This window comes from Mchenga conophoros, linkage group LG20 (genome assembly GCF_057382185.1).
Source record: "Mchenga conophoros isolate Kocher_MC1m ecotype Shallow Benthic linkage group LG20, M_conophoros_male_GT1.1, whole genome shotgun sequence".
Classification (NCBI taxonomy): domain Eukaryota; kingdom Metazoa; phylum Chordata; class Actinopteri; order Cichliformes; family Cichlidae; genus Mchenga; species Mchenga conophoros.
In genome coordinates, this window is record NC_140545.1 from 25762572 (window position 1) to 25790447 (window position 27876).

Here is a 27876-nt window from a genome sequence, read left to right on the forward strand (position 1 = left end):
CCCATCAACTACATTGTACATTGCAATAGCTATAAAAAAGTAACTAAAAGGTGACAGAGATGACACATGTTTAGTCAACAAACTTTTATTAATTAGTTAAGGGATACTAATGCACAGGTAATACAACAAGTTTGGGAGAAAAAATTGTAACAGTTCAGACTCAAAGGAGGTGTTGAATCCTCCAATGTTAGGTACTATACAGCTTAATTTCAGATATGGAAATCTTTAATACATCATTAGTCTCATTTAATTTGTTACCTATATACCATAAACAGTTATGAGCTACAACATCATCTCTTAAAACTCATCACAATGACCCCAACAACAGAGCTGGATGCCATTTCCTGCTTTTGAACTAGGTAGCATACAAAACAAACCACCAAATAAAAAGTGTAAACTTCTTCAGCTGTCTAGGGGAATTTCTAAGGAATAATCTTGGTTTTGGAAATAACATTGCTGACAAAGGGAAGACACTTGAGCCTGCTGTTTCCCCAGGTACAAAAGTCACACCACACACAGTCCAGGTAACTAGAAAGCTCCAACAACACTCCTATTTCAAGCCTATTTCATGGTATAGTAAGTGCACTAAATACAGAAACAAACACACATACATATGCCTTGTTGTCCCATACTGAATAGATAATAATAAAAGGACTCTCTCAATCCGTTTGCCATCATGTACTGAAAAAGCTCAATTTATGTGCATCGTCAAAATGGATCAAATAACAGTGTATGCCAACACTCAGGCCTACAATGTTGTTTGTGGTCTACAAAGTTTCTCAACCTTTTTTGTGTAGATTTCATCATATGTAAAAAGCATTTTTTTAAAGCAAATTAATAAAAGAAGGGGAGTGGGAAAAAAAGCCATACAATTTCGAGAAGACACATCGATATCAAAATATCAGCAAGCCAACAAAATCAGCTAAATATGGTGTATTGCTGTACTCTCTAAACATGTTGCAGTTAGCTCACACTGCGGGATAGATATGTGTTTTCCACATCATAGGAAGACAGATAGTAAAGGGTGTGATAAAATATAAAATACCCACTGTTAAAAGCAGTGCTAAACTATCATATTGCAACACCAAAGCTCGTCAGGTAAACACAGTCAATGTGACGTCATTAATGAAACGAGTAACAAGCAGCTGATGAACTGATTCTGTGCCACAGCATAACACTCAAAAGTGTTACTATTTCTGACATCCAGTCATTACAAAAAAAGGTGCTAACTGTTTAATACACACACACACGCACACACACACAAAGTCTGGACAACTCATATTGAAAAGGTCCGAGGACCACTCAGTGCTTGTTCATCTTATCCTCTCTGTCATCTGAACCCAGGTAGAAGATAAAGGTCCATCCCCATGACAGAGACACGTGCATAATCATCCCCACCTGAATTAACTCCATCAGTTGATTAGCAATGGGGGAATTCAGATTGAATCTTTGCGTTACGTTATAAAAAGTCACAGCGTAGGAATGAAACCACCTGGAAAAACACACATTTCAAATTCAATGTTTCTTGAAAATGTTCTGCTGACATCAGTGCTTGATTTTAATGACATTGACATTATGATGCAAAATTCAGAGGACTTGCCAGTAAGGATAATATGGACTTGAGTGAGTTGTATCAGGCCCTTAAGGTAGAGTGGCAAGTAAAGCACCCTTATTATCTCACCAGAATATCCTCACATAATTTTATCCAAAGCTATCAGATTGCTATCTAAGTAACACACACCATAGAATATAAAATAGATTTATGATCTGTATTTTTTTAAGCAAGCAAGTCGTTATTTTCATGGACATAAACTTCAAATATAAATCAAATATTCATGGAGTTTTAATTTGCTCAAATTGTTAATACAACTGTGGATTCAAGTATCTACTTTCAACATGTTAAAGTGAAAATATTCTCTAATCTTTTAGATTTTGAAAAGTCATTTAATATTTTGTTTATATATTTATATATTTTAAGCTAATCTAACATTAAGTGGCTAAGCAGCCCTAAACTTCAATAAGACCAGTTATGGCTTTGTGAGGTGAATCATAATTATACCATTGTGTTGGATTTCAGATACAATATAGAAAGTGTCAGTCATGTTGCTCATGACAAACTTAGTCTCTTTCTCTAGTTTACCACCAGAGTTTAAAAAAACAAACAAACAAAAATCCCACTCCTGCACCAGACAGCCACTAGGTTAGGGTGAATAGTTCTGGAGTGCAAAACTACAAGAGGGGAGCAGGAAGGGTTAAAGGTTAAAGTGCAAGGCAATAACTTTGAGCGTTCAAGAATTCATTCATTTACATTATTATATGTGAATCTTAATTAGCAGTTTTTCTGTTTAATAAAAGATTATTATCCTGGACCTCTCTAGAAAAGATAATATATTTTTAAAATTCCCTCCTCAGCTTTGATTGAAGCTAAAGCAGTAGCCAAAACGTGGCCTCATCATTTGATTGTGCTGCAATGGTGCAACAAGCTTCACACAGAATTCTTCCTCCTGTCAAACATTTAGCTTTGCTAGACCGATTTTAGAGTGTTTCAACATTTTTTTCCTGGTTGTTTTTTTTTTTTAAATTCAATTAAACGTGTCTTTCTATTTCTAATAGCAACTAAGTTGCAGTATGCCTTACAGATGAAAATATCAGTCACTTTTCTGGGTATTCTGCATCTCAACTTCCGTGTAAAACCAGTCTGGAAATAATCTTTTCACACTTAATTATGGTTGTCAAAGCAGATACTGTTCACAGTCATGTGAAAAAAAATCCTTGGAAGTAACAACTGTAAAAAATAATGTGAAACATGAACAACTTACAAACATTTTAGCTTATATGACATTTGCTTATGTAAAACATGAAAAGCAAGAAACAATAAAAGTCAAACTAGAAAAAAAAACTATATTAAAACAACATTGCACTAAAGCACACACTGCAAAAAATTCTGACCGCTTATGATCCAGTTGGATGTTTCAGGCTTGGAAATGACGGATGGCATCATTGCTTTGAGTATATAGATATAGATATAGATATTGTTCATGTACACAGTACAGTATATCTGTGAAAAAATGTGAAAACACTAGCTATTATTAAATGACTTCACCATGCTAATAGAATATCCTTTTTAAAACCTCTCAAACACAACACAAATCTTGCAGAGAAAATGACTCTCCATTGGTATTTAGAATACTAACTCTGTTTAAAAAAAAAATCTATGTTTAGGTCAGGACTTTGATTACTACTGACACCCCTGCTGTGAGTACAGAAATTGAAAAATGTGCCTTAAATGGGAGACAAAAGTGGAATGGGGAAATAAAACACTACTGTTCTGAGTACAACAGTATACACATTATCTCGGGGGGTTCGAAACCAAGATTTGAAGACTGGGTTTTACTTCATATTGGTTGATTTTTGGCTTTCTTCTCAGTGCCAAGTTCTTGTAGCGCTAGAAATGTCTTTAAGCTTCCTGGCAGATATTTAAAGAAAGAATCCTCTTGGGCTCCTAGGTCAACAAAAGCAGAGCTAGTCGGACAGTAACAGCCTCTTGGGTTTGTTTCTTCTGGTGGCGGAGGGAATTGGCTGTCTGTTTTGGCCTGAATTATCACTGTCCGTTGGGTCAGGGAACAGAGTTGGGGGCTGTGCTGTGCCAGAGAACAGAGTCGCGGCAGGGGTTGAGTTTTGGGTGGTAAGCGCCTCAGTTTTTGTTTCGAGAGGTACATTCACAGGGGGGCGCTCTTTTGGTTTACGGCCCCTCTTTTTACCAGTCGTGGCTCCGTTCCTCACTTCGGCCTTTATCCCATTGTTCTCTGGGACTTTAGTTTTGCTACTGGACACAACTTGACTGGCAGCTGCACGGAACCAGTTCTAAGACAAAAAAACAAACAAACAAAAAAAACAGTAAACCAGTCAAGATCCAAAGAAGGCAAACAAGCAGAATACAACTGCATGTGTATACATTTTTCTTTCTAAATAACTGTATAAACCACCATGTCTGAACACCAAAGGTTAATGTTAACTGGGGACAAGATGGGGATGTTAAAACCGAAAAACAAAGAGGCTTTTTTATAAGGAAAAAAAAAACTATGTGTTATCTTGTAACTAAAGTTGTTGTTGGTGAAGAGAAAAGATTAGTTCAAGGAAGATATGTATAGACTTGTTGAGTGCAAGAGTATTATGACAAGGTTAATGTGCAACCTAGCTGGTTTTACCCACAGACAGTATAACAGGTGGATGTAGCCACCATGATGTCACTCGTTAGTTTAGAAAGTCTCATTATGAAGCCTAAAGTGTGTGGCTTCACTGTCTTGGTGTTTTGAAACCGGATATGACATGATTGACATGTCGTTAGAAAGTCCTCCTATCTGGCTGTTAAAAGTATAACCATAATGGACTTAATGTTCAATTCAAGTTCATTACTGTTACCACGTTGGTAACCTGCCCATGAATCTTGTGTTAATAACAACATCATAAAATTTCATGGCAGCAGGAAGATACGATCTGTCCTACAGTTCACTCAACCAAATTATTATAGACTGGTTGACTACTATTGCCAAATGTGGTCTGCACATTCTTCTTCATACACTTTTCCACAACAATTCCCAGTGAGTCCCAGTGACCAGCTTCTTAGTGCTCTTTTCGGTCATATTGGCAACAAGTCTGATAAAATAAACTGGATCTAAGATTAACCAATGCTGTTTATTATTTTATGACGTATTACCAGAAATGAAATTTACTAAGTGGGTCATGTTAATGGCAACCTCTAAGTTTATACTGACAGTGACCCACCTGTGAGTGTGTCTTGCTAATATGGTATTTGACGCCACTCTCCGAGCTGAACTCCTTCTGACAGATCAGACAGGTGTACTTCCCCATTTCGCCACCACCCTGTAACAAACACACACACCAGAAATGTTGCTAGTACCTGGTTGGACACACTTAAACTTTCCCCTGAGATTTTGGTCTGTGTTAACATGATATCATCAAATGTTTGTTCTTGATTTGTGGGTAACGGCATCATCTGGTGTATCTCCTGCTCCACCACATTCCAAAGGTTCTCTGTTGGATCTGGTAGTTGTGGAAGACACCAGAGTACACTAAAGTCACTGTTTGGTTCAACAAACCAGTATGAGATGGTATGACCTTTGTTACTTGGTCCATTATTACGGCAGCTGTAGTCATTAGATGACAAGGACAAGACAAAGGGATGGTCATAAATTGATCGAGATGGTCAGCAACAATACTCAGTCTTTGGAATTTATGACACTCAACTGGTACTAAAATGTGCAAAGAAATTATCCCTCACATCATTACACTATCTGAACACCCTGAATTGTTGACACAAAAGAGAATAGATGCATGTTTCTATGTTGTTTATGCCAAATTCTAACTATACCATAGCCTTATTTGCCCATTCTTGACTGCCATGTGGACAGAAATGTTCTTTTTTAAAATTTAACAAACCATCTTTACCATGTCCACCTGTTCATATGCCAATTTTCTGCCTCATGACTAATAAGATATTTGCTTAGATAACCAGTTTAAGGTTGCTGCAGAAGGTGCAAGTTAAGAACCCATCAAAAACCATACCCTGTCAGCCTTTTACAGCAGGAGGGTGTTAAAAACATATTCCAAGTTAAGTTTTTATTTAAATAAGCTTAAAAACATATTTTGAGAAAATACAGCTCAAAAACAAAATCTTGGTGGATTCTGATAGTGATCAGGGCCATAGTTTCAAACGCAGAGGTGAACTTACGTGCAATGAATGCCGATCAACCAAAAACTCAGGTTTCAGAATGTTCGGAAAATATTTACTATGCTTCACCCTGTATGATGTCAGTGAGAAGGGATATCCTTAATATGAGTGCAGCAGCCCCTCCCAACATTTTCTTTCCAGGGCACAGTCAATCTAAAAAGGCTTGTAGTATACAGCGGATGAACTGAGAGACAGCACAAAAGCCCAGTATACCCCCCCCCCCGCACGTATCATAGTAAATTGCTAATAATACAAAGGTACTCTAGTAGAGAGTGAAAAATCGTTGAGATGAGTTGGAAATGAGCAAAATAGATCCTGTTTTACAAGTTATACAAGATCATGCTGTGATTCTAATACTTCCTGCTTTCTCTTCATTTTGTATCTTTATTTGTCTTAATTTTATTTGAACTGTACCATCAGATTCCACTTCCTTTTGCTTAAGATAAATTTTTTCAGTTTGAGTGTATTTTTGGGATGTCTGTATTGGTTTGTTGGAATATTACTGTATATCCAGTAATATTCTCAGACACTGAGTTTTGCAGTAGTGTGGATTTGTACCTTGCTGCAGTTGGCGAGATGGGCCTTTAGTCCTGACACGCTGGAATAGACAGCTTCACAGTTCTAGAACAAAGCAGAAACAAACAAGGATTAAACACACTGACTTCGTATTTATGTTACACTCAACGTTAAGGCAAATCCCTTTTGTTTTGCTCAGATATTGTAGGTAATTTTTTGTACATGGTGTATTTGTATATTCTTACTTCGTTTGTGCAGCAGATGAAGCCCTTCTCCTTGACTTGATTTTTCCAAGCCTCTAGAAGCTCTGGGCTGAAGTTGGGGAGGCCAGGGCGGGTGTAGTTTAACTATGCAGAAGACAACTTTTTTTAATCTATCAGTATTCAAGTTATTAATATAATTCTACAGTGTAAAAAAGTGGATGTAACATAAAGGATTTTTTAAATCTGCTGATGGAGTTTGTGTGGAGCCTTTGCATGGCCTTTGACCTGGACTGCTAATATACTGTATTTACTGTGGTCACCATGTGCACTTAATGCATCCAAATTTTATTCCTCACCCTCTTGCTGTCAGGAACCAGGTCATCCTTGATGCGGCGTTTTGTGCCCCAGTCTTTAGCCAGCTCATCCTCAGCTATTTCTTGCAGGTGGAACACCGCCACCTGAGCTGACCGCCGTCTCACCCTGCCACTGGGGGTCCTTTCAAAGTCCTCCCCCTGTCTCTCAATCTGTGCTGCTTTTTGTTGATCTTGTTCCTGCTCCCTTTCCCTTTCCCTGTCTTTCTCTCTAGCGCCTCTGTCCTTCTCCTTAGGATGGCTGGATGGGGCTTTCTCTTGCCACCGTTTCCTTTCAGTTTGGCTTTGCTCCTTCTTACCTCCTGTTGGAGATTCTTCAGAGATCACCTGAAGGAACAGTAAGACCTTTGAGTGAAAATATAGGAAAACTTTAGGTACTCATTAAAATTCAATAAAATGTGCTTGTAATCAGCATAAAATGAAAAGAAAAAAAGGTTCATCTCTTATAACTGCTACTACAACCCTCGTCTATGATGATCTCACCCTCTCCTTGCCAGTGTTGTTGTTGGTGTCAGTGATACTATCCATGAGGTTGGTGGTGGCTGCGGCTGTCATTGTGGTGGTGATGGCCGGGGAGTGTTCGGTGCGTACATGGTAGTCTCTGCCAGCCTTGGAGCGGTAGCTTTTTCCACAGTGCTGGCACAGAAACACAGGCTTCGCATCGTCAGAACACTCTCTTCCACAACGCTGCTGGTGATACTGGTAGCCCATCAGACTGGAAAAGTGGGCTGAACAGCCCTGTATTTGTGTACGTGTGTGCGTGTGTGTTTGTACACAAAATGTTTGTGTGATTGAGTGACGCCAATGACAAAAATGAGACAGAATGAAAACAAACATTAAGCAAGAGACTGGGTAAGTGGAACAAAGTGTAGTTTTAATGGAACTCTGCATTTGGTCAATACTTTGTGGTTAATGTTAAAAAGACAGAGAAAACAGGAGAAAGATGCTCATTTTTCAGTGTGAAGACATGTCACTGTAGAGTTTATTCTTTACAGCTCTTTCTATTCTTACTCTCTCTGCCTTTTGCACTCTAGTGTGAGTAATGCGAAGCAGGGTGTTGATGTGATTTTGGGCAACATGTCAAGAACAAGGCATAAAGGAAAAAGAGAGGGAAGAGGGAAGGAAGAGAGAGAAAGATAACAAGAGAGAGAGAAAGAGAGCGAGAGAGAGAGAGAGAGCGAGAGAGAGAGCGAGAGAGAGAGAGAGCGAGAGCGCGAGAGAGAGAGAGAGAGATGTAAAAGGAGAAAGGCACAAAAGAAGATCCTGAGGACAAGAGAGAAATGAAATCAAAACTGGCAGATGACGAGGGACAGAAATGTGACATAAAATGAAAGACACAGGAAAGCAAGAGTAGTATAGAATGAGAGACAGTAAAAGAGGAAAGGACCAGGTAAAAAGAAGAAGTGCATACCTCACTGGGACACTTGATTCGTCCCATTTGTTTGAGCACTCGGCGCAGCCTTTCCCTCTCCTCATGCTCGTTGCCCGTCTGGCCTTCACTCCCTGAGGGCTGAGGGGGAACAAATACACTATCACACCACCACACACCCCACTTCCTCATGACTAAAAAAAAAAAAAGCAACCAAAATGTGTTTTCTATCTCTAATGTTCACACGATGCCAGGATCATTAAATGGTTTCCTGGTGAGGCTGTTACTCAAGGCATGTTTATGACAACTGTCAAACTCGTGTTTTCGCTCGCATGTTGGTTGGTGCCAAACACCAGCCAAGACCAGAACAACAGATGGTAGGGCTGCCAGAGATGGAAAAGAAATGCAGGGGACTGGAGAGAGAGTAGACTAACTGAGGGATCCCAGCGGAACACATTTAATGTGCTTTCTCATGTGTTAACACACAGAGATGACTGACACACAACACTACAGTAGCTTTCTGTAAAGGTAGGAGGGAGATACCACTTGAGTACTTCAATAAAGCTACTGCAAAAGCCTGAGGGTAGCAGGACAGGCACCAGCAAGCCTTTGATATACAATGACAGGGACAGCAACAATGAAACGACATCAGCTTGTATTCTTAATGCTTCTATCAGGGAAGGAGCAAAAGAGCAAGTGTAAGAGAATGAGGCAGCACTATCACAGTAGCAACGCCAAGGTCAATCTCAGTGGGTGACCCCTGTCCTTCTGTCAGCCTGCTGCCTTTCCCACACTGCATTTGGGTAAAGCCACATGACAAGACTTACAATATCAGAGCAATGGTCAGTGAAGTCTCCAAGTCATACAGAAACCAAACACAGTAACACAGCTTACATGAGACTGAAGTGCAAATCGGTTTAATATAGAAATATTAATAAGAAATTCAACTTATTGGAATAGTACTGGACAAATTAACATATGTAAACTTAACACCTCTAATAAAATGTATGAGCAAAAGCTTTTTTTTTCATTATATGCTCATTTTTCTATTCTATGTTAAAGGACACTGTACCAAGTGATTCACAAATATTGGAAAATACATTAGTTCAACATATTTGCATGAACAAAAGTTCTGCAGATTTGTCGGTGGAACACATGAGTGATGAAAAAAAACTGCTTTGCAATTCAAAGGCACCAAACACTGGTCTTTTTGACACTTTTGAATGAATAAATGCCTTAACGGGCGACCGTGGCTCAGGGGGTTGGGAATCGCATCTGTAACCGGAAGGTCGCCGGTTCAATCCCTGGGCTCTCTGTCCTGGTCGTTGTGTCCCTGGGCAGGACACTTTACCCTACTTGCCTACTGGTGTTGGCCAGAGGGGCCGATGGCGCGATATGGCAGCCTCGCTTTTGTCAGTCTGCCCCAGGGCAGCTGTGGCTACAACCGTAGCTTGCCTCCACCAGTGTGTGAATGTGAGAGTGAATGAATAGTGGCATTGTAAAGCGCTTTGGGTGCCTTGAAAAGCGCTATATAAATCCAATCCATTATTATTATTATTATTAATATACAGTGTATCCAAAAGCACAGTTGTAGTAGTGCCTACTTCCTTAAAAACATGACTCTAAAACCGCTACAATGTATAACATTGTATACATTGTAGCATTAATAAATAACATGATTGATACTGTAGAAAAGTACTTGTCTTACTGTAGCACAAAGGAAACGTTTGTATCTAAACAGAAAGAGGGCACGTCATACTTCTAAAGACTGATTTTAAGAAATGTGCTATCTCCTCCTGATCTTTCAATTTCCTGAAATTTAAAATTCATTGGAAAGTAAAAAGAGTGTGACACCAGTCAAACCCACAAGCTAAAAAAGCCTTCTTTAATAAGGAACTACTTCAAATCTAGAGCACACCAACACACAAACAGAGATTAACACAATAACAGCTTTCATTCTGTCACAAAAGTTGTAATTATCTAATCAGAAGAACAGAAACAGCAGAAGTTTAGATGTGTAGGAAGGCTACCTTGTGCAACCTTTAAGCATTTTATTCTTAACACGCACGCACGCACGCACACACAAGCACACACACACACACAAAAATAATGCACTAATGCCTTTTGCTCGGCTGGACTGGAATCCCGCCAATAAGGTCAGGACACAACAGGTCCCCTCTGAAGACAAATGGCAGCATCAAACAGTTTAACTTGGCTGACACAGATGGCACGGTCATCTATCAGAGCCCTTAATCTAGCAAACATTACACAGCCAAAGCCTGTTAAACACATACACATAGATTACCATGTATTTCATATACTATAACCATACGCATTCACACAAAAACACAAACACACATGCCACAAGGTTTGCTGAGTGTAGATTCATTAATCTTTTATAATACTTTTTGAAACGGGTAGCTTTAAATTATTCAGCAAACTTCATAGTGGCACCACTGCTCTAATGCAGGAGTGTCATGATAATATCTTAATGAAGCTCTCTGCTGTCAGAGTTAAGACAGCTGCAGAAAGAAATGTGAGCACTTCACTGACAGGAATACCAATCGCCAGTTCAACTTTACAATCACGATTTTTTAGAGACCACAAGATCAAATTTTGAGAGATCATCATAGCATCTGACAATACTTTTGTAACTGATAAAATTATAGGATAGAGTATATTTTTTACTCTATACGTTGATGCATATAAATAGCTGGACATCTGCTGTGTAAACCGATACTAGCAGAAATAAATGTAGGATTTCCATGCATACTGTCATGACAAACCAAACTATTAGCATTCACTTTTCAGTTCTTTGGTGTTGTTTGAAACTAATTACCATGTTCAGTGATGATCTGATCACCCAAACCATCTGGACTCATAATGAGTCATAGAAAAAGGAGCAAAATCAGTCACAGGGTGTCATTTTTAAGTTTAAAGTCTTTGAAACCGGTTTACAAAGTACAACGTCAGCGAATTACCTTGCTGTTGTGCTCGGCCATGGTGTGGTAGTTGAGGCCGGCCTTGGACCTGAACTGCTTGTGGCACTGCTGGCACTTCAGGGCATCCTGGAGCTGCAGGGGTTGAAGGCCAAAGAAGAAGCTCAGATAACATTTTTCTATAAGAGGAAAATAACCCACTCCTGCTGGCTTTGCTCTTTATTGAATCCATCAGTATAGCAACATTTCATCTGTAACCTAATAAAGTTTGTTACTAGTGCATATTCTGGTCAAAGTAAAAGGCAAGGGACACATTAGGAACCTTAAACCCCCCCCACCCCAATTTATCACATATCACAACTTTGTTGTAGCTTCTCTCCTCGCCTCAGTATTGATTTGGAGACAGAGGTGTCTTGATGGTGAGTGACCCAGTGGTAATGTGATGATTCTGTCATTGCTTAACAGCAGACTGTCACTTTAATAGAGTCACACAGGCCACTGGGCTAAGGAGCCATTAAAACAGGCTCCAGGAACACTGTCTTTGAGGGCTGAGGCTACTGCAACACTCAACCTCATTCATCCACTAGACAAGCTTGACATAATACAACTGAAATAACCCTTTTTTCCCCCCACGCTTTAGCCCATTACACACTATATTTTCAGTAGCTTACAGGGCCCTTCCCTTCCCCTTTTATGATCATACATAACATTATGACCACTGGCAGATGAAGCAAATAAAACCGATTATCTCTTTATCATGGCACCTGTTAGTGGGTGGGATATATTAGGGGGGCAAGTGAACATTTTTTCCTCAAAGTTGATGTGTTAAGTGTAAGGATTTAAATGAGCCTGAGAAGGACCAGATTATGATGACTATGAACATCTTCAAAAACTGCAGCTCCTATGGGGTGTTTCTGGACTGCAGCAGTCAGTATCTATCACAACTGGTCTAAGGAAAGAACAGTGGTGAATCAGCAACAGACTCATGGGCGATCCGATAGCCTTATTTTCATTATCTTTACTAGAAAAGGTTCCCAGGCTCCCCAGTTTTAACGTATTCAGTGCACAATAACCACAATGCAAGGCTTCTTCAAGCTGAGCTTTACAGCTCCAGTTTGTCTTTGAATGCTACTACCAGCAAAACAATTTTACTGGTTTCACAGTTTGCTCTAACAGCTGTTTTGACAGCGCAGCCACCCCGCTCCCATTCTGATGAACAGATGCATCGACTACTGACCTTTTGACAAATCTCCATGTGTTTCTTGAGGCCATGGATTGTTTTCCTGGTAACGATGGAGCAAGTGGGACACACCACTTCACCTCTCTCTGAGATTGCTCGCTGCCACTGAGTGTCAGGAACAGCTCCTGAGTAACATTCAGAACACAGTACTGCTTTGTTATTTAGCCAATGAAATTACACTGGTATGATGTCCTTATGTGTCAGCAATCTAGATGATCAGTAAGCACTTACGTTTTTAGCTTCCCAAAAGTGAAAGATTGCTGCTTTCTCAGTTTCATATGACTGAAATGAATATCCATGGGGTTTTGATAGTTTGAAGATAAGTTTTTTGTCGTTTTTGTCATATGCATGCATATCTCATTAAGATTTAAGAAATGCTCTTTGAAGAAAACATGATGCAACTTATAAAAGTAATAATTATATTTAACTGATTAATAACTATGTATGTTCTTCTACCTGCGTGGGGTTTCTCCAATTACTCTGGCTTCCTCAAGTAGTCCAAAGGCATGCATGTTAACTGGTTAACTGGTAATTCTAAGTTGGTGGCAGAGTGATCAGTGTATTTTCTAGTTCCAATTCTAGTTTCAGTTATTTTCCAGAATGGATTTCTCATTTCAGTTTAGCATTTACTGTTTGAAAATGTATAGTTTTGGTTTTCTTTTAGTTAGTTTAAATGTTCAAGCATGTCCATCAATGCCCAATCAAGGAAGCTATAATAACATTTATACCAAACTATACCTAGAACTAAGGTTACTTTCGCTGTATTTATATTTTAATTAGTTTTTCAAGTTCACTATTTTTTAAAGATAGTCTTAATTTTTTTTATACATTTTATTGTTATTTTAGTCAACTAATTTTTTTCATACCTAATTTTAGTTTTTAGTTAATAAACTTGGTTGGCTGTAGGTGTGAAGTGAGCATGAATGTGTTACCTTCTGTGTTAGCCTTATGACAGCCCCCCAAAACCCTGAATTGGACAGGTAGATACGAAAATGTATAGCTGGATGGATGGATGTGTGGATGGCTAGATAGATGGATGATTAATTTAAAAAATGTGATCTTGGTGTTCACCAGAGCTTGTTGTGGCCGAGTCTTTTCTAGAGGGCTGACCTGACGAAGGTCTTCTCTGAGCCTCCTCAATGAACCCACTCCCCTCTGGTCTCTTCACACGGCCTGCCTTCAGCTTCTCCTCTACCTTAGTCATACCTACAACACACATGTGCACACGCAGACACACACATATACACAGACAGTCACGCTAGTGATTAAAATTCAAACTGAAAGTATAGAAGATAAAGTGAGAAATGCGAGTGGGACAGATGTAGGGCAAACCAAACAAGAACACGATACTAAAAACAGAAAGTTGATACTGACTATAAATTGAAAAAAGGAGGCTGAAAATGGAAGTTGTTTTGAGCTATACCAAATCAATGACAAGCAGACTAAAAGACAGCAAAAGACAGCGCCTGTGAGCTGCAGATGAACTGTCTGACAAGTGATAGTAAGTAGTTTACAGCCCTCTGTATGCTATATGAGTCACTGAGCATTTTCAGCATATATGTGAATGAGACAAAGAAAGGCTGAAAAAAATATGCGTATGTAATGTGTGCTTGATGTGTGAGTCACTGATTAATTTAGCCAGATATGAGACATCTCTACAGTTGCTACATTAGCACTGTGTAAAAAAACAGCACCATTGATCAGTGGCAGCAGGGAGCAATCTCAGTCACTTACATAACTAATAATGTCCCTCCTCCCAGCAGTGGCACATTTGTCCACTCTGGAACTCAATATTTAAGTAAATTAGCAAAGGGCTCCTAAGGTCTGTTGTAAATCAACCAGCATACAAAAAAAAAAAACTATTCTGTCTCATATTTTTATTATATCAGTGACATAGGGCTGTGCAATATGACCAGAATCTCATATCCCGATATAAGACATCTATCGTCCCGATAACGATATAAATCACAGAAATGTAACATTTTCTGTAAATTCTGTGAATCTCGGGCAGCTTGACTTGCGTGAAGTGTTTCCAGCTGCGCGTCATGTACCTGGTCGAGTCGAGTATTTTAATCGATGCATGAAACTATACATTTTTAGACATAAGTTGTAACGGCCGCCGTTTTCTTTGTGAGTATTTATTACACGGCGTGCTGCGGGGAAAAGCCTGTTCTAACGTTTGAATCTAAGATTTATTTTTTAGCACCTGGCGGCTCTTTTTTGCTTCTCATCCGTAAATAATCTGCTCTTTCACGTGATTCAGTTTATTTTGAAAAGTCTCAACAGGACCTTGAGCTTTATTGTGAAAGGTTTATGTGGAAAATAAACAAGCGGACACGCGGTGGTTTTACCGTCGCTGTTGCTAACGACAACGCATAAAAACAGGCGCTTGTCCGTCCGTAGTGTGGTTATATTAAATATAAGAGAAAGAGAGAACTTTAAGAAATTAACATAGCCACTACAGTGACCATCAAAACCATGAAAAAATATTGCCGTAAACAGTTTATTTTGCAACACCACGAAACAAACGATAGCGTAAAATGAAACAATAGATGTTTTTATATCGTCATCCGATATATATCGTTATATCAAACAGCCCTACAGTGGCATGTGAAATTACATCACAAAATTCTTTGTCATGCTCAAGTTTTCACTAAAAAAAACCCCATGTTTTCCTTTTAATAAAAGGTATCTACCTTTCAATCCAAAAGTTCCAGATATTGAGGGCTGTTCTCCAGTGAATTTCTTAGGTGTTTTCTGCTTTCGTCCTAGTGCAGGAGGAAAAACAGTGCATAATGGTTATACAAATATACTGGAGCATATAATTGAGAACATTTCAAATGGCATGTTGAAATCTTACTGTGCTTCATTCGCTCTGGGTCTTCGTCAGGAAAAGAAGAGGGAAGGCTGCCCCCCTCGCTTTCACTTCCCCCTGCATCAGATGACGTGCTTTGGGAATGAGATTGCTGGGAGTGAGGCTGGACTGGCAGGGTCTGGTGAATTTGTTGTGAAGGCTGGCTGTGGCTGTGCTGTTTCCTCTCATTTTTCTGGTAGGCCAGCTCCCCATTCTGAGAGGGTGTGGACACTTCATGGGTCTTTTTCACTTTGAAGAACACAGGAGAGGGGGGACTGATCTCCATGGGCCTGAATTCACAGAATGAGACAGGACAGTTTTAGGCAGTTATCTTTAAGTGACTCAATCTGGTTAGGAATTTGAGCTATATCTCAGTCACCTTTTCTTAGCGCTGGACTTCACAAAAGTCTTTTGAAGCTTAGGTTGCTCGTCCTTGGTTTCCATGCTGACTCTCTCTGGGTGATTCCACAGTTTGTGTTTCTGCAGACGCACCTTTGTGGCAAACACGGCCTCACAGTAGGGACAGCCATGACTCAGCTTTTCAGCTACGGTGGCCTGGATGCAGACATACGAAGAGGAGATTCAAAGTGAGTTCTCTCCCTATCCAAAATCTAATGACAGTGGGTAGCTGTTACAAAAAAGAAAATACCACCCCCCCCCCCCCCCCCCCCCCCCTCCAGCTGACTTATCTTAGGTTTTTGAAAAAGCCTTAATAATTGCTCAGGTTTGTAATAAGGCCATTATATATTCTCTGGAATTATTAAACGGTGCCCTATTGGATGGGTTTCTCCTATAAAATGGTCCAGTGCTACAAGTCTACTCTGAAGCATAAAGGTATAAACAGCCTTGTGGCAGGAAAGAGCAGAGGCTAGTGACTCACCCCCGGGCAGCGCTGATAGTGGTACTTGACGCCATAGATGCTGGGAAACTCTAACCAGCAGCCTGAACACGGACATTTTACCCTGGAGTGCCGCTTAAACTCTTCCTTCCATTGTACTATCATATGGGCCTGATCAGGGGTGAGGAAGAGAGAGTTGAATCCACGCCAGATTTATTGCTATATAGCACTGTATATTGTGAATATTCATGGGGAGCTGCCTACTGTGCAAGAAAAATGAAGCCCACTTCAAGTACCCACTCATTTCAAAGAGAAATACTCACAGGGATGCTTCTCAGTTCCTGCATTTCTGCTTTAGGACGACCTTTCCGCTTCCCCTCTGCTGGCTCATCACACACTGGACCTGGCAAAGCGAGAAAGAAAGCCACATCAGAGCTAAAAACAATCTACTGCCAGCACTTCATATCCATAAAATAAAAAATTCTGTAATACCTAAAATCCTGAAGTTTCATTTGGAACTTCTTTGTTATTGACCTAACAAGCCTAGTTATATTTGACTTGGCATGTCTAGATATGCTCTTGAGATATCACAAAGAGATTTAGAAGAATAGATTTGTATTCACAAAAACTGCAAAATAAGTATGAACACTAACACTTCTGAAGAAAAACAAATAAATGCAAAGTTATACAGTGTTTAGGTTTAACTGTGACCATTGTTCAAATGTTAGCCTCTTCTGTGGAGGGACACAGAATGGATGTCCACGATTGTGTGTGTAAGTGAGGGAAAAATGAGGCAGCCTGGGCAAAGGCCTTATGTAGAGCCAAACAGATCAGCTATAAATCGCTAGTGCCTGCATGGACCTCTGACACAGCAGACTGCAGACCGACTGCCTCAGCTCTCTATGTGCTCTCTATTGCTAATTCCCTCCATCTCTCATGCTGCTGCTTTACTTCTTTCTCACCCCATGTCTACTTTTCTCACTTTTCTTCCCTTTCTTTGCTCACACCCTTTCCAATGTCTCTCTACGGTTCCACTGGCTCATCACTGCTCTCTTCTTGGGTGCAATTAAACCTCCACACTATCAGCCCTGCACTCTATTCCCTCTATACACTGCTCCTTGAAGAAGGAGAGAGGGAAGGCGGAAAGAGCTGAAGATGAGTGTATGCATGTGGAAGAAGGGGAGGGGGGTTGACAAAGGAAGAAGAGGAGAGCACAGGATGTTGAGGAAGAGAAGAGAATTGCAGAGGTGGATAACTCTGATTGAGCATAACACTGAATCATAGTGCTCCAGGTAGCTGTACTTTGCTCTACAAAATGACATCTTTACATGTTCTCTCAACTTACTCTGCATTAATCTGACAAGACCCAACAGCAACAGTAGGAAAATAAGTAAATAATAAGCAGGAAACAAAGACGCTTCAAGAGATGCTTCAATGACATAAAATCTATTTACAGTAGGGAAGATGGTATTTTGTTGTGAAGTGGAATGCACTTTTTTTTTTAGATCTCTTTCACATCACCATAACATTTTTTTCTGCTAACTATTTTCTTCTCCTGCAAATTGACAAGCCAAGGCAGCATGCACATGCCTGGTGCTGCCCATTTGCAGCAGGTCCCAAACTGGATCAGAGCACACTGTGTGCCTACCAGGATTACAAAATGGTTGGATAATTTTTCATCAGATAAATGAATTGACTTAATGCCATCATTTCTCTTAAAAACAACCCCCCCCCCCCCCCCCCCCCCCAAAAAAAAACAGCTTGTGTTAGCAAAAGCCACCCTTTGACCCCCTCAAAAACAACTCTCTATACCAGGGATGTTAATGTGTATAAGAAGCACACGAGGACTAACCTACTATGGCCTCCCCTGCTCATTTCCCTTCGTGTTTTATTACACAGTATCAGCTCTCTCCCTTTCCCTCATTTGTCTTCTTTTTACTCTCTCAGTTGGGAAACAGAGATACAAACATATGTAGGCAGATTATATGTAACATTTTACTTCATACTCACAATAATAAGGTAGATTGAAAATAAAGCAAGACTGAATAAAATGTAATAAGAAGTAGCAAAGCAATACTGACTGTGTTTTGGAATAGTTGATGACACAAGGTGTAAACACACACATCAGGGCACACTGACACGCAAACAAGTACACAAAACCATTACTACCGAGTGTGAACGAGATGTGATTGCATGGATATGAGTGTATTAATATTCTCCAGGCGACAGAGCATTTCTCTATTAGCTGTCTGGGTAGCAGCTGGAGAGGTGATGCAGTCGGCGGTGCAGCTCTTATGCTGAGGAGGAAATTGAGCATGCATTCTAATTCCTGTCTTAGAAAATAAAGGTCTTGTAAAAGAAAGGCATAATTAATGAATTCTGCTCTTGGGAAAGATATGTTCTTGTTGCTATGGGAATAAGATCCACTTGTCTTAGTTACCATTATCAGAGGCCTCTTTACAGCAAGCAGAACAATTAGGCCCACATGCAGCAGGCTATAGTGCAAACAGGCAAAAATCACACTGCAAAGCCACAGCAGTGCACATGCTGGCAAAAGTTAGAGCAAAAAGATTTTTTTTTTAAAAAAAAACATGATTTTCTGGGGTGAACTGTGCACACACAAAATGTTTTTATACATTTTACTTTGTTTGAAATGACTATGGCTAGCACACTTGTGCTCAAACATTCAGGCAATCACAACCATTGTCTTGGTAGGAAACAAAGCAGGTCTATTGTGGCAAATCTAAACCCCAGTTCTCAGGCGCAGACCATAGGGATAAAACAGCTGTTCAACTAATGTCAGAGTGTGACTCGCTCCCAGCTGTCTGCAACTGTTGCAGCAGACTGGTTAACACTCACAGAAGCGAAGAGAATGGTTAACACTGACAGAAGAGAAGAGAAGAGAAGAGAAGAGAAGAGAAGAGAAGAGAAGAGAAGAGAAGAGAAGAGAAGAGAAGAGAAGAGAAGAGAAGAGAAGAGAAGAGAAGAGAAGAGAAGAGAAGAGAACCAGGAGTGTTGGCAGCTGTCTAATGATCTCAAATAACCTCTGAGTTCTCCTAGCTACGCCTGCAACTGCTCTCCCTGAGTGCAAGGGTTCACACATTACCCACAAATGTACACACACATATACACACACAGAACAGTCATTTGTTTTCCTTGACAAACAGTCACACAGGAGCCTTTGTCTGTGCCTTCACAGTTGGTTTTAGACATGCTGTAGTTTAGAAAGACAACACACAAACAACATCACTCACCACTCATGCTACTTCATGAAAAAAAGACAAGACACAGTACTTCCTCAATCTCAACAGACGCTAGATGTATAAACGAATACACCTGGACTCATTGCAGAGCAAACGCACTAGCAGATGACTGTACAGCATGTGCAAGCTGTGCAGCTTTTATAGTGAATGCAACCACAGGACCTTACTAACATCTCTGTTTCTGCTATAAATTTTTGTCTATTGTGCTTTAACTTCTTCTTGCTTACTGTTTCCTTCCTTCACACATTTGATTTAGCAACAGTTCACCGCTTTTATACAAGCACACGCACATATTTATATGCTATTTTACATTATGTTCTCTCATTTCCTCCCTCCTTCTTTCTTTCTGTCTCTCTCTCTCTCTCACACACACACACACGCACAACAGTTGTTCCATTTATATACACACCTCCTTTTGAAGACGTTCCTATATTCCCTCACAGTCAGGCCTGATTCCAGACAGTGAGTAAGGAGTGAGGTGGAGCAACACCAGACAAGTCTTACTACCCTGATACAGCTAACTGAAAAAAACCCCAGAGTCTCAGTGAGTCTGGCTCTCACTTTCCATCTTAGTCTTTCCTCTCTCTATCTCTCTCTCGCTCTCTCTCTGTCTTTTTCTCCCCTCCCTCCTTTCTATCTCTTGCTTTGTGTAACCATCTGAGCTTAATCTTTTACATACATCCACTTGTTGAAAGACACAAACATTTAACTAATCTGTCAAAATTCATTATTTTTTTAATGGAAAGGAAACAGCAATTCATCAGTAGCAATGTTTATAAATCTGTATAATTTATAGAGCATTGCAAGAAAACATACCTTTGCTCTGGGTTGCCTTAACTGAAAAGTGGACACAACCACAAATAAAAGGTGGAGCTCCACTGGTTTATTTGCAAAATAAATTAGAGTTCCTGTTGGCAGCAATCTAGGAAAGGACCAGAATTTGAAAGTAGATGTCCCGCCTTCCACAGCTTTTCCTTCTCTCTTCTGAGCCCCATTCCACCCTGCCAATTTGATATGTATGTGTTGGTATGTATTAAAATAATGCCAATGTTGACTTACGGCTTTACAAAGAAATCAAATCCAGCTTTCCTCTAAGAATGCCCTCTCCTTAGCCCACTGCACAGTGGGGTGCTTTATACCCAAACTTTTTCTTCATACTATGCCACACTATTTGACTGTTCTTTTCCAGAAAAGATCAGATTGGCCAAAGTTTCCCTATCATGGGGCAGAACAGAGCCGAAAGCAGTTGCAGGAGTAAAAACTCCTCTTAGACAACTCGATTTATAATATGCTGATAGGTTACTTTTGGATTTTTGTCTAGTGGCACCACCTTCCTATTTGTTTCACCTATTTCCTAATATTAAACCATTCTGAGTGCTGGCATAGACTGTGGCATTTGCTATCACTTGCATTATTCAGGGAGAGTTGTTGGTCCAGTGGTTAACATTGTTGCCTCAAAGCAAAAAGCTCCTGGTTTGACACCACTGGTTGACTGGAGGTCTTTCTGTGTGACATTTGCATCGTCTCCCTTTGCTTGCAAGGGTTCTTCTCTCAGAGCACTACGGTTTCCTCCCACCACCTAAACACGTTTGGTTAACTGGTGATTCTAAATTGTCCATTGGTGCGATTGTGAGCTTGAATGGAAATCTGCCTCTCTGTAATAGACTGGTGACCTGTCTGGGTGGACAGTTGGAATAGGCTCCAACTATGACCCTGAATTGTGCAAGTGTAAGAAAATGGATATATAAAATAATTACATTTATTTCTATACTTGCACTAGTCACTCAGTCTTAGTGAAAACAGTTACACTGGGAGATTCTTCAATGTCCTAATGAATGCCAATTTTTATTGCCCGCAGACTTACTGTATGGGGAATCACTTTGTTTGAGAGGCCAGGGATCACTACACAGACATGTGGTAGAATATCAGTTTACTTCCACCACTAAACCACACGTAAAGCAGCCAAGAATAGAGCTCAGGCTTGAGATTTCTGCTACATAATCTGGTGACTCATTGTACCTCAACAGCTTCTTCAGACCTGTATTGATTTTACAGCCTTCCACATCAACAGCATGCTTCATATTATTGGAAACTCAATGAATTACTTGATACTTATTTGGCCCACAGCCAATGCCATGTTTAGTGACATCAAATCGCAACAGTTTTAGATAAAACCTGAGGGATAATGGAGAACTGACCAATCACTGGGGAGTTTACAATTGATGCACAGCATATACAGACACTTGAAAAAACAACAACATAATAATAAAATAAGCCTATGCAACAGGGCATCCAGCACTTTATATGTGTGCCGAGAGACAATGCCTGCTACAAACTGTTTGCAATACCCTCCTTATGGACAGTGACTCACCAACTCAATCTCTCTCCTCTCCCATTTCCCTGTACTCGTTCTCATCAACCATCCACAAGTCTGCCAAGTGAAGGTGTGACAAAGATGACAAAGGACTCTCCTCAAAATGAGGTGTAGCATCAGGCTGAGAAAAGCACCAGAATTCAATTTCTACCCAAAAACAAACAGTCTCAATCTATAGCTTTTTATTGATTTGATATTTTGTTATTTTACTGATTTGATAGACTCAAGCCATTAAGAGGAAGTCCCTAGAAAATGTAACAAATATGAAATGTGATTAGAGTGAAGACCAGAAGTGAGGGTAACGGTTGGGAACAGGCTGAAGAAGGAATGGGAAGTGGCAGGAATAGTGAGGTTAAGTCACTGCTAATACATAAGCAAGAAATAGTTGAGGAGGCTGAGGAAGAACAGAACAGTGAGCAATGACAGTCACGTCTGGACAACAAGTAAGTGAGAGAAAGCTTGAAAAAGCAGCACATTTAGAGGAAAAGCAAGAGACTGATGGACGGATACTGACGCAGATATACCAGGTCAATAGAGAGCAACTGTGGACCTGAAAAGAAGGTCCCCACAGCAGGGTAGACAAGTGTAGCATGAGAACACACATGCTAGGGCAAACACAGGCACGAACAGATGCATAAACATAAACACAAACAAATGGCACCAAATAGCACATTATCATTCACACACAGCCACAAGCATAAAACTTATCACGCTCTCAGCTCCCCTCCTAACCCACTTATGTTACCATACAACAACAAATCTGGAGCGCTCATCTCCTCTTACACAGAACATGCCGACTGGATAGTGTGTTCTGGGGTCAGAGAGGGTAAAGAAGGGGGCGGCCTTTCACACATCCAGGTTTTACTTATTTAGACTTGGGTTAACGTTTGCTGAAAGGTAACTATTTTCAGGGCCTACAGCACTTGGCAAAACAGCATTAGTTCTATATAAATAAAAAAATGACTTAGCTTTAGAATCAAACAAGACATTAATAGGAAACATCTTGAAGCACAAAAGAGAGAAACAGCGCGCAAATCACCCTCAAGGACCACATTCTTTCCTGTGACTTCTCTGGTGTGGCAAGGTGACAGCTCAACCACAACACTCTAGGAAAGCACACAAACCCAGGTTTTGTTGTCACATATGAAGGCACATAGTGATTTCAGGAAACCACCAGTACAACAGCCAGACGGGATTTCTCCGCTATTACATCATGCAAAGTTTCCAGCTGGAGATTTATGGGCCAACATGAGAACTGATAACGCAACATAACAGTCCAAACTCTCCATGGACATAAAATGAAAAATGAAGAAGTAACCAGTGGGATGAGGGCAGATAATGAGGCTATCAGAAGAGCACACTGTGTGCAATGAGCATGGACTGAAAAACCTTCATAGGGAGCCTTAGATATTGATGCCTTTGTTTCCCCAAACTGAGGTTCATATCCCCCCTGGGATAGACAGGCCAGTGCCAGGTTCATTATATCACCACTGTAGCATTTCTCCTTATCATAACATCTATAAAATTTCTAAATAATAAGTTAAGGAGACTGAAAATTGTAAAAGATTGCTTGGTGTTTGAAACACAATTTGGCACAGTCAGTCAGTCAATGAATATCTTACTGGTTTATGAATCATATTCCAAACTGTACAAAATTTAACTATATTCCTAAAATGGAAATGTAGAATTTCTTATACATTTCCCGTGTTGTATGTTATGTCTATATTCATCTTCTTATTGGTCAGTACAATCTACATGTGCTCCAGGAGAAGATCTGTCTCTCTCCTTGTGGTTCTTAGAGAAGATAAATCTCAACCAGCTGGCAATGTTACCAGCTAAGCTTCCTTAGACATAGTGGAACATAGATTCTTATCTTTTGTGCCAGAAGCTATTCTTAAAACAGACAATAGCACAGACTTGCAGTATCAAACATGATCTAAATACTACTGGTATCACTTAGAAGCTCAACATAATTGCAAGTCCGAACAGATCAAGTGTAAAAAGAGAAAATGAAATAGACACACAGAAATAGCAGAATCTTAAGTAACCTGAAAAAGCCCCATAAAAACCAGGGCCAATCCATCACCTGTTATAGTATTACTTTAAGACGCGCGCACACAGTAAAACGCGCAGTCATCAGAGTTATTCATTAGTGAAGCTAAGCCAAAAGTGTGTATCTAATCTCTTGTCTTTAGCCTCACATCGATCAGAGCAGAGCCCAGCACAAACTTTCTGCTGATTGATTTATAAACTCCTCTTATTTACTGAGTAATAAAGTGTAAAAAAATGCCCATAAAACACAAAGCTTTAAGAGGCTGCAGAGAAAACCATTTCATTCAAAAAACAAATGTACTTCAACAGCAAAAACAGCCAATCAGCTGCCAGACCCTACACAATGAGAAGTTGAGGAGAGTGTTTTATTTCTAACTATGGGAAGATCTTGCAGACAGTCATAAATACATGAAAGATCATACAAGAAAGATTTTAGTAAAGGGATTTAACACTTTTTTTTGTACCATGTGTCGCCGAACTCTCATTTCTTGCAACACAAGCTTTGCATTAATAACCACAACAAGCAAACATACACAGAAACACATGCATGCACAACAGTATGAAACTCTGGCCTACAGGGCTGAATAATAACATGAAAAGAAAATAAACCGAAGCACCTAGTCTAGTGTTTGTGCTCTGTGTGTCTGGGAATGAGAGGCTATTTTGTAGCAACCAAAACAACTGGGTCATATTAGAACAGCCCCATTTTTCCAAGCCTGCCCACCGCTATTAACAAAGTCATGATGATCTACTGGTTATTGGATTGAAAAATAATTCCCCAGTCTGGCCCTCTCTTTCCAAAATCTTCCATTTCCATCCAGATGGCCTGGGGTTTCACTTGTGTCAGTGCTTGGCAATTCTTGTTTGTTTGCTTTTCTCACTGTAAAGCAGTCTCAGGGAAATTGCTGGAGTTTCCAGGCTCTACTGTGGGGTAGAATTACACTGAACCTGAAACCATTGATTTCTAATAAAATATAATCCATTCAAAAAAAAAAAAAAAAAAAAAAAAAAAAAAAAAAAGCAGCTACAGAGACCCCTGCATGCATGGTATGCTAATCAAATCCTTGAGAAAGCACACTAAAGTGCACTAGCTGGAATTACAAAACTTTAGCCAATGCAAACCTGCTGGATCTAAGAAACAAATATGCAAAAACGAAAAATTCAGTTGTCATATATGTGTTAGTATGTCATGCTGTATGCACCCAGTACCTACTCTTCACACTGTATCGCTTCATGAACTTCATCCTAGAATCAGTCCAGGAGCAAACTTGAGTCATACCAACAAAAGCTGAACTCACACACTGTATTCATTCAACAAAATGTAGCGGCTCATCACTCACTATGTTTGCTGTGGTTTTCAGGGCTTGACATGGTTCTAACTTGCTCCTGGGGATGTCCATGCTTGGGCGTTCGGCCCCTCGACAGCCCTGATGAGGACAGCTTCCCAAGCTTGGGCCCACTTGGGCTCTCCATGCCTGCAATGTACAAACGAGGGGGTACAAACACACAGGAGACATAGCTAAAGGTAATATCGGAAATGCTTCTGCTGCTCATTAATCCGAATCCATTGTTTGTCAAAACATTATTAGCAAAGTCTGCTGCATCAATAGCGTGTGCTGATGCTGTCTCCTTGTTCAATAATGCAGCTTCTTTATGTTGGCCATCAGTGCTATTGGCCTGAAGGTTATCTGAGCGCAGGCACACGTGTGATAATGAGGGTGTGACCTTCCATGTTTTCATTTCAAAATCAATACTCTCACTCGCACACTAACTTCATGCTCTGCCCATTAGACAAAAGGTGAGTCAAAGAGATGGTGGGGATACAAAGCTACGCTCCTGAGCAGCTGTGCAAGCTTTCTTTACTATGAAAACCAGCGATCTCTAGTTCAGGTCAATTGAGATACATTACATCTATCAATCCCGATGCTTATATTGTACATGTCAAGTTCAGACTCTCTGTGCTTAAACATCATTCCCCATCAGGAAGGAACAGCCTTCTGAATAGAGGCTGACAATTGCTAATTATGGTGAGTGGTACTGATTACAATCCAACATGGTTTCTCTTAGCACACATTCATGTCACTCTCCTAATGAATTACAAAGCACACAAAGGGTCACTCAATGGGGGCCACTCGGTGTCCATTTACATGCTGTGCAATTCACTGCGTGAATACCACAGAGATAAAGCGTTCACAGTAGTTGTAAAGTTTTGATGATTTTGACTATAAAATGCACGGTGAACTTGCTGCAGGGTGCAACTTGATGAAATCTTTCACACATTAACACTAGGCATCTTCCTTTTCCGGTATGATGTATCAGAGCATGAAGAGATGGGCTACAGATCAGCTCATAACTACTTAAAATAAACAGGTGGTGAGAAAGATATGGCTGATTGATGGTGAGTCTTACTGTGCAACCCTGTAATAATTATGTAGGATAACCCCCTTTTAGATTTGCCACAGTGTTTCAACAGCATCCTCCTAATAAATAAATAAATGAATAAATACATTGCAGCTGGGGTTTTCGTAAACGATTAAATCTACATGTAAACACAAACCTGCTACAGAAACTTTATTACCATATACTTAGCTAGACACAACAAAACCCCGTGACACCCACTCACATCTCCTCTCACAATCTGCTGAGAGACCAACCTAGAAATAAGTATTTTAACACCGCACGTGGCACACGGCCACGCTGTTTGACAACTACAACAAGGTCTGAGTTGCCTATTTATGTGGTTAACTAAAATAGTGCTCTACTTTCTTCCTCCTCCCCGGCCACACCTACCTTAACTGTCGAGCAGTCACCCAGCACCAGAGCCCGGGTGGCCCCGGGTCATCCACGTGAGGTAGGAGGAGGTCAGGGGCAGGAGACAGGCACCAAAGTAGGCGTTTTTTTTCACCAACGTTAAGTTACATGGCAATCACACCTGCTGTGCGTCAAGGAGCGGTCAGGTTGAGCTTGGGGGGCCTGAAAGGAAGCGGACAGTCGTCACCGTCGTCCTGTCCCCCCCAGTCTGCAGACGACGACCAGGTGGACGGTAAAAAAGAGCAGTGCAGGAGATGAGAAATTATAAATTCGTCTGAACATGAAAAGAAATCCAGGATACTTTCACCTTATTTCCAGCTTCCAATTGCCTTGCCCCCCCCTCTCGTTCTCCTTTCGTGCATTAATATGTATACCACGAGGCACTTCTCCAACCCTTGTCTTCTCGTTAAACTCTCCAAATTAATAGAAATAGCCAGGAAAGACAGAGCCCTCGACTCCTTGAGAAAAAATATTAGAATACGGGATGGTTTATATAGGCAGTGAAGCAAAATGGCGACTTTATTACGAAGGAGGAGTAAAAAAAAAAAAAATCCTTGCGCTGGCTGGAGCTAAAGGGAGGCACAAAAATATGTTTAGTGCAGTAATTTCGACGGCTGTGAGTCTGTTGGTTAGAGTAAAAGAAAACGAACGAAAACGAATCAGCAGAAGCGCCAAATCTCGGTCGGGTTTGGTTCACTCCTCGCTCCTTACCTCGGGATTATTCGTTTTTTTTATACGGATATTATCTCGGCGGCCGTGTACAGTATTACAGTAATGTGTGTTGGGTCATGCGCGTATCCACTCCACCTTTGACAGTTGCGACTACAGTCTTGAGGCAACTTGCAAACTCTCGCGTTATTATTATCAATTTTCGAGCTGAATAATAGTGGGCTTTCTGGCTAATAAACTCGCTGCAATACCGGCTCGTGCTACTCTTCCGACGTAACGGCGCTCGCTCCTGACGACAAAAAAAAAAAGGGTCAGGGCTTAAATTCCGTATACAAACCCTTAGCGAATTATTTTAATCTAGCTGCAGCCAAAATGTTCTTCCCATGTCCTCCCGCGTAGCCGATAACGGCTTCTTGTCCAGTCTGTGTGGCAGGCTGTTCTAGCTGTCATACCAGGCCGGTGCTGTAGTCACTGCAAGTAGCTCCCTCCAAAAAAAGCCTCTGAAATATCAAGTATGCCTATAATTTAGTAAGGCTATACATAAGAGCAAAAGGCTCCACATAAAAAAGTGAATTATTAATTGGCTCAATATTTTGCATTTAAAGCCAGAGTTTTGTAAAGAGTA

The 27876-nt window shown here is 40.4% G+C and overlaps 1 protein-coding gene across 12 annotated transcripts; it reads right to left on the minus strand.

Moving 5' to 3' along the window:
• Positions 1-69: 69 nt before the first annotated feature.
• Positions 70-27849, minus strand: LOC146550936 (zinc finger protein 512B-like). 12 transcript variants are annotated; one of them, XM_085259016.1, is made up of 18 exons: positions 27589-27849; positions 26562-27040; positions 25112-25246; positions 16406-16485; positions 16125-16253; positions 15624-15799; positions 15251-15534; positions 15087-15158; positions 13462-13596; positions 12388-12515; positions 11193-11285; positions 8254-8352; positions 7326-7580; positions 6828-7187; positions 6514-6615; positions 6311-6373; positions 4786-4884; positions 70-3864 (listed from the first exon to the last, which is right to left on the minus strand). In XM_085259016.1, exons 3-18 carry the CDS (start codon positions 25242-25244, stop codon positions 3523-3525), a joined length of 2550 nt encoding a protein of 849 aa, XP_085115142.1. In that variant the 5' UTR covers positions 25245-25246; positions 26562-27040; positions 27589-27849; the 3' UTR covers positions 70-3522. The 12 variants fall into 12 exon arrangements, with proteins under 12 accessions (XP_085115142.1, XP_085115144.1, XP_085115143.1 ...); XM_085259018.1 differs by having other exon boundaries at positions 26562-26744; positions 26890-27849; XM_085259017.1 differs by having other exon boundaries at positions 26562-26790; positions 26890-27849.
• Positions 27850-27876: the final 27 nt, after the last annotated feature.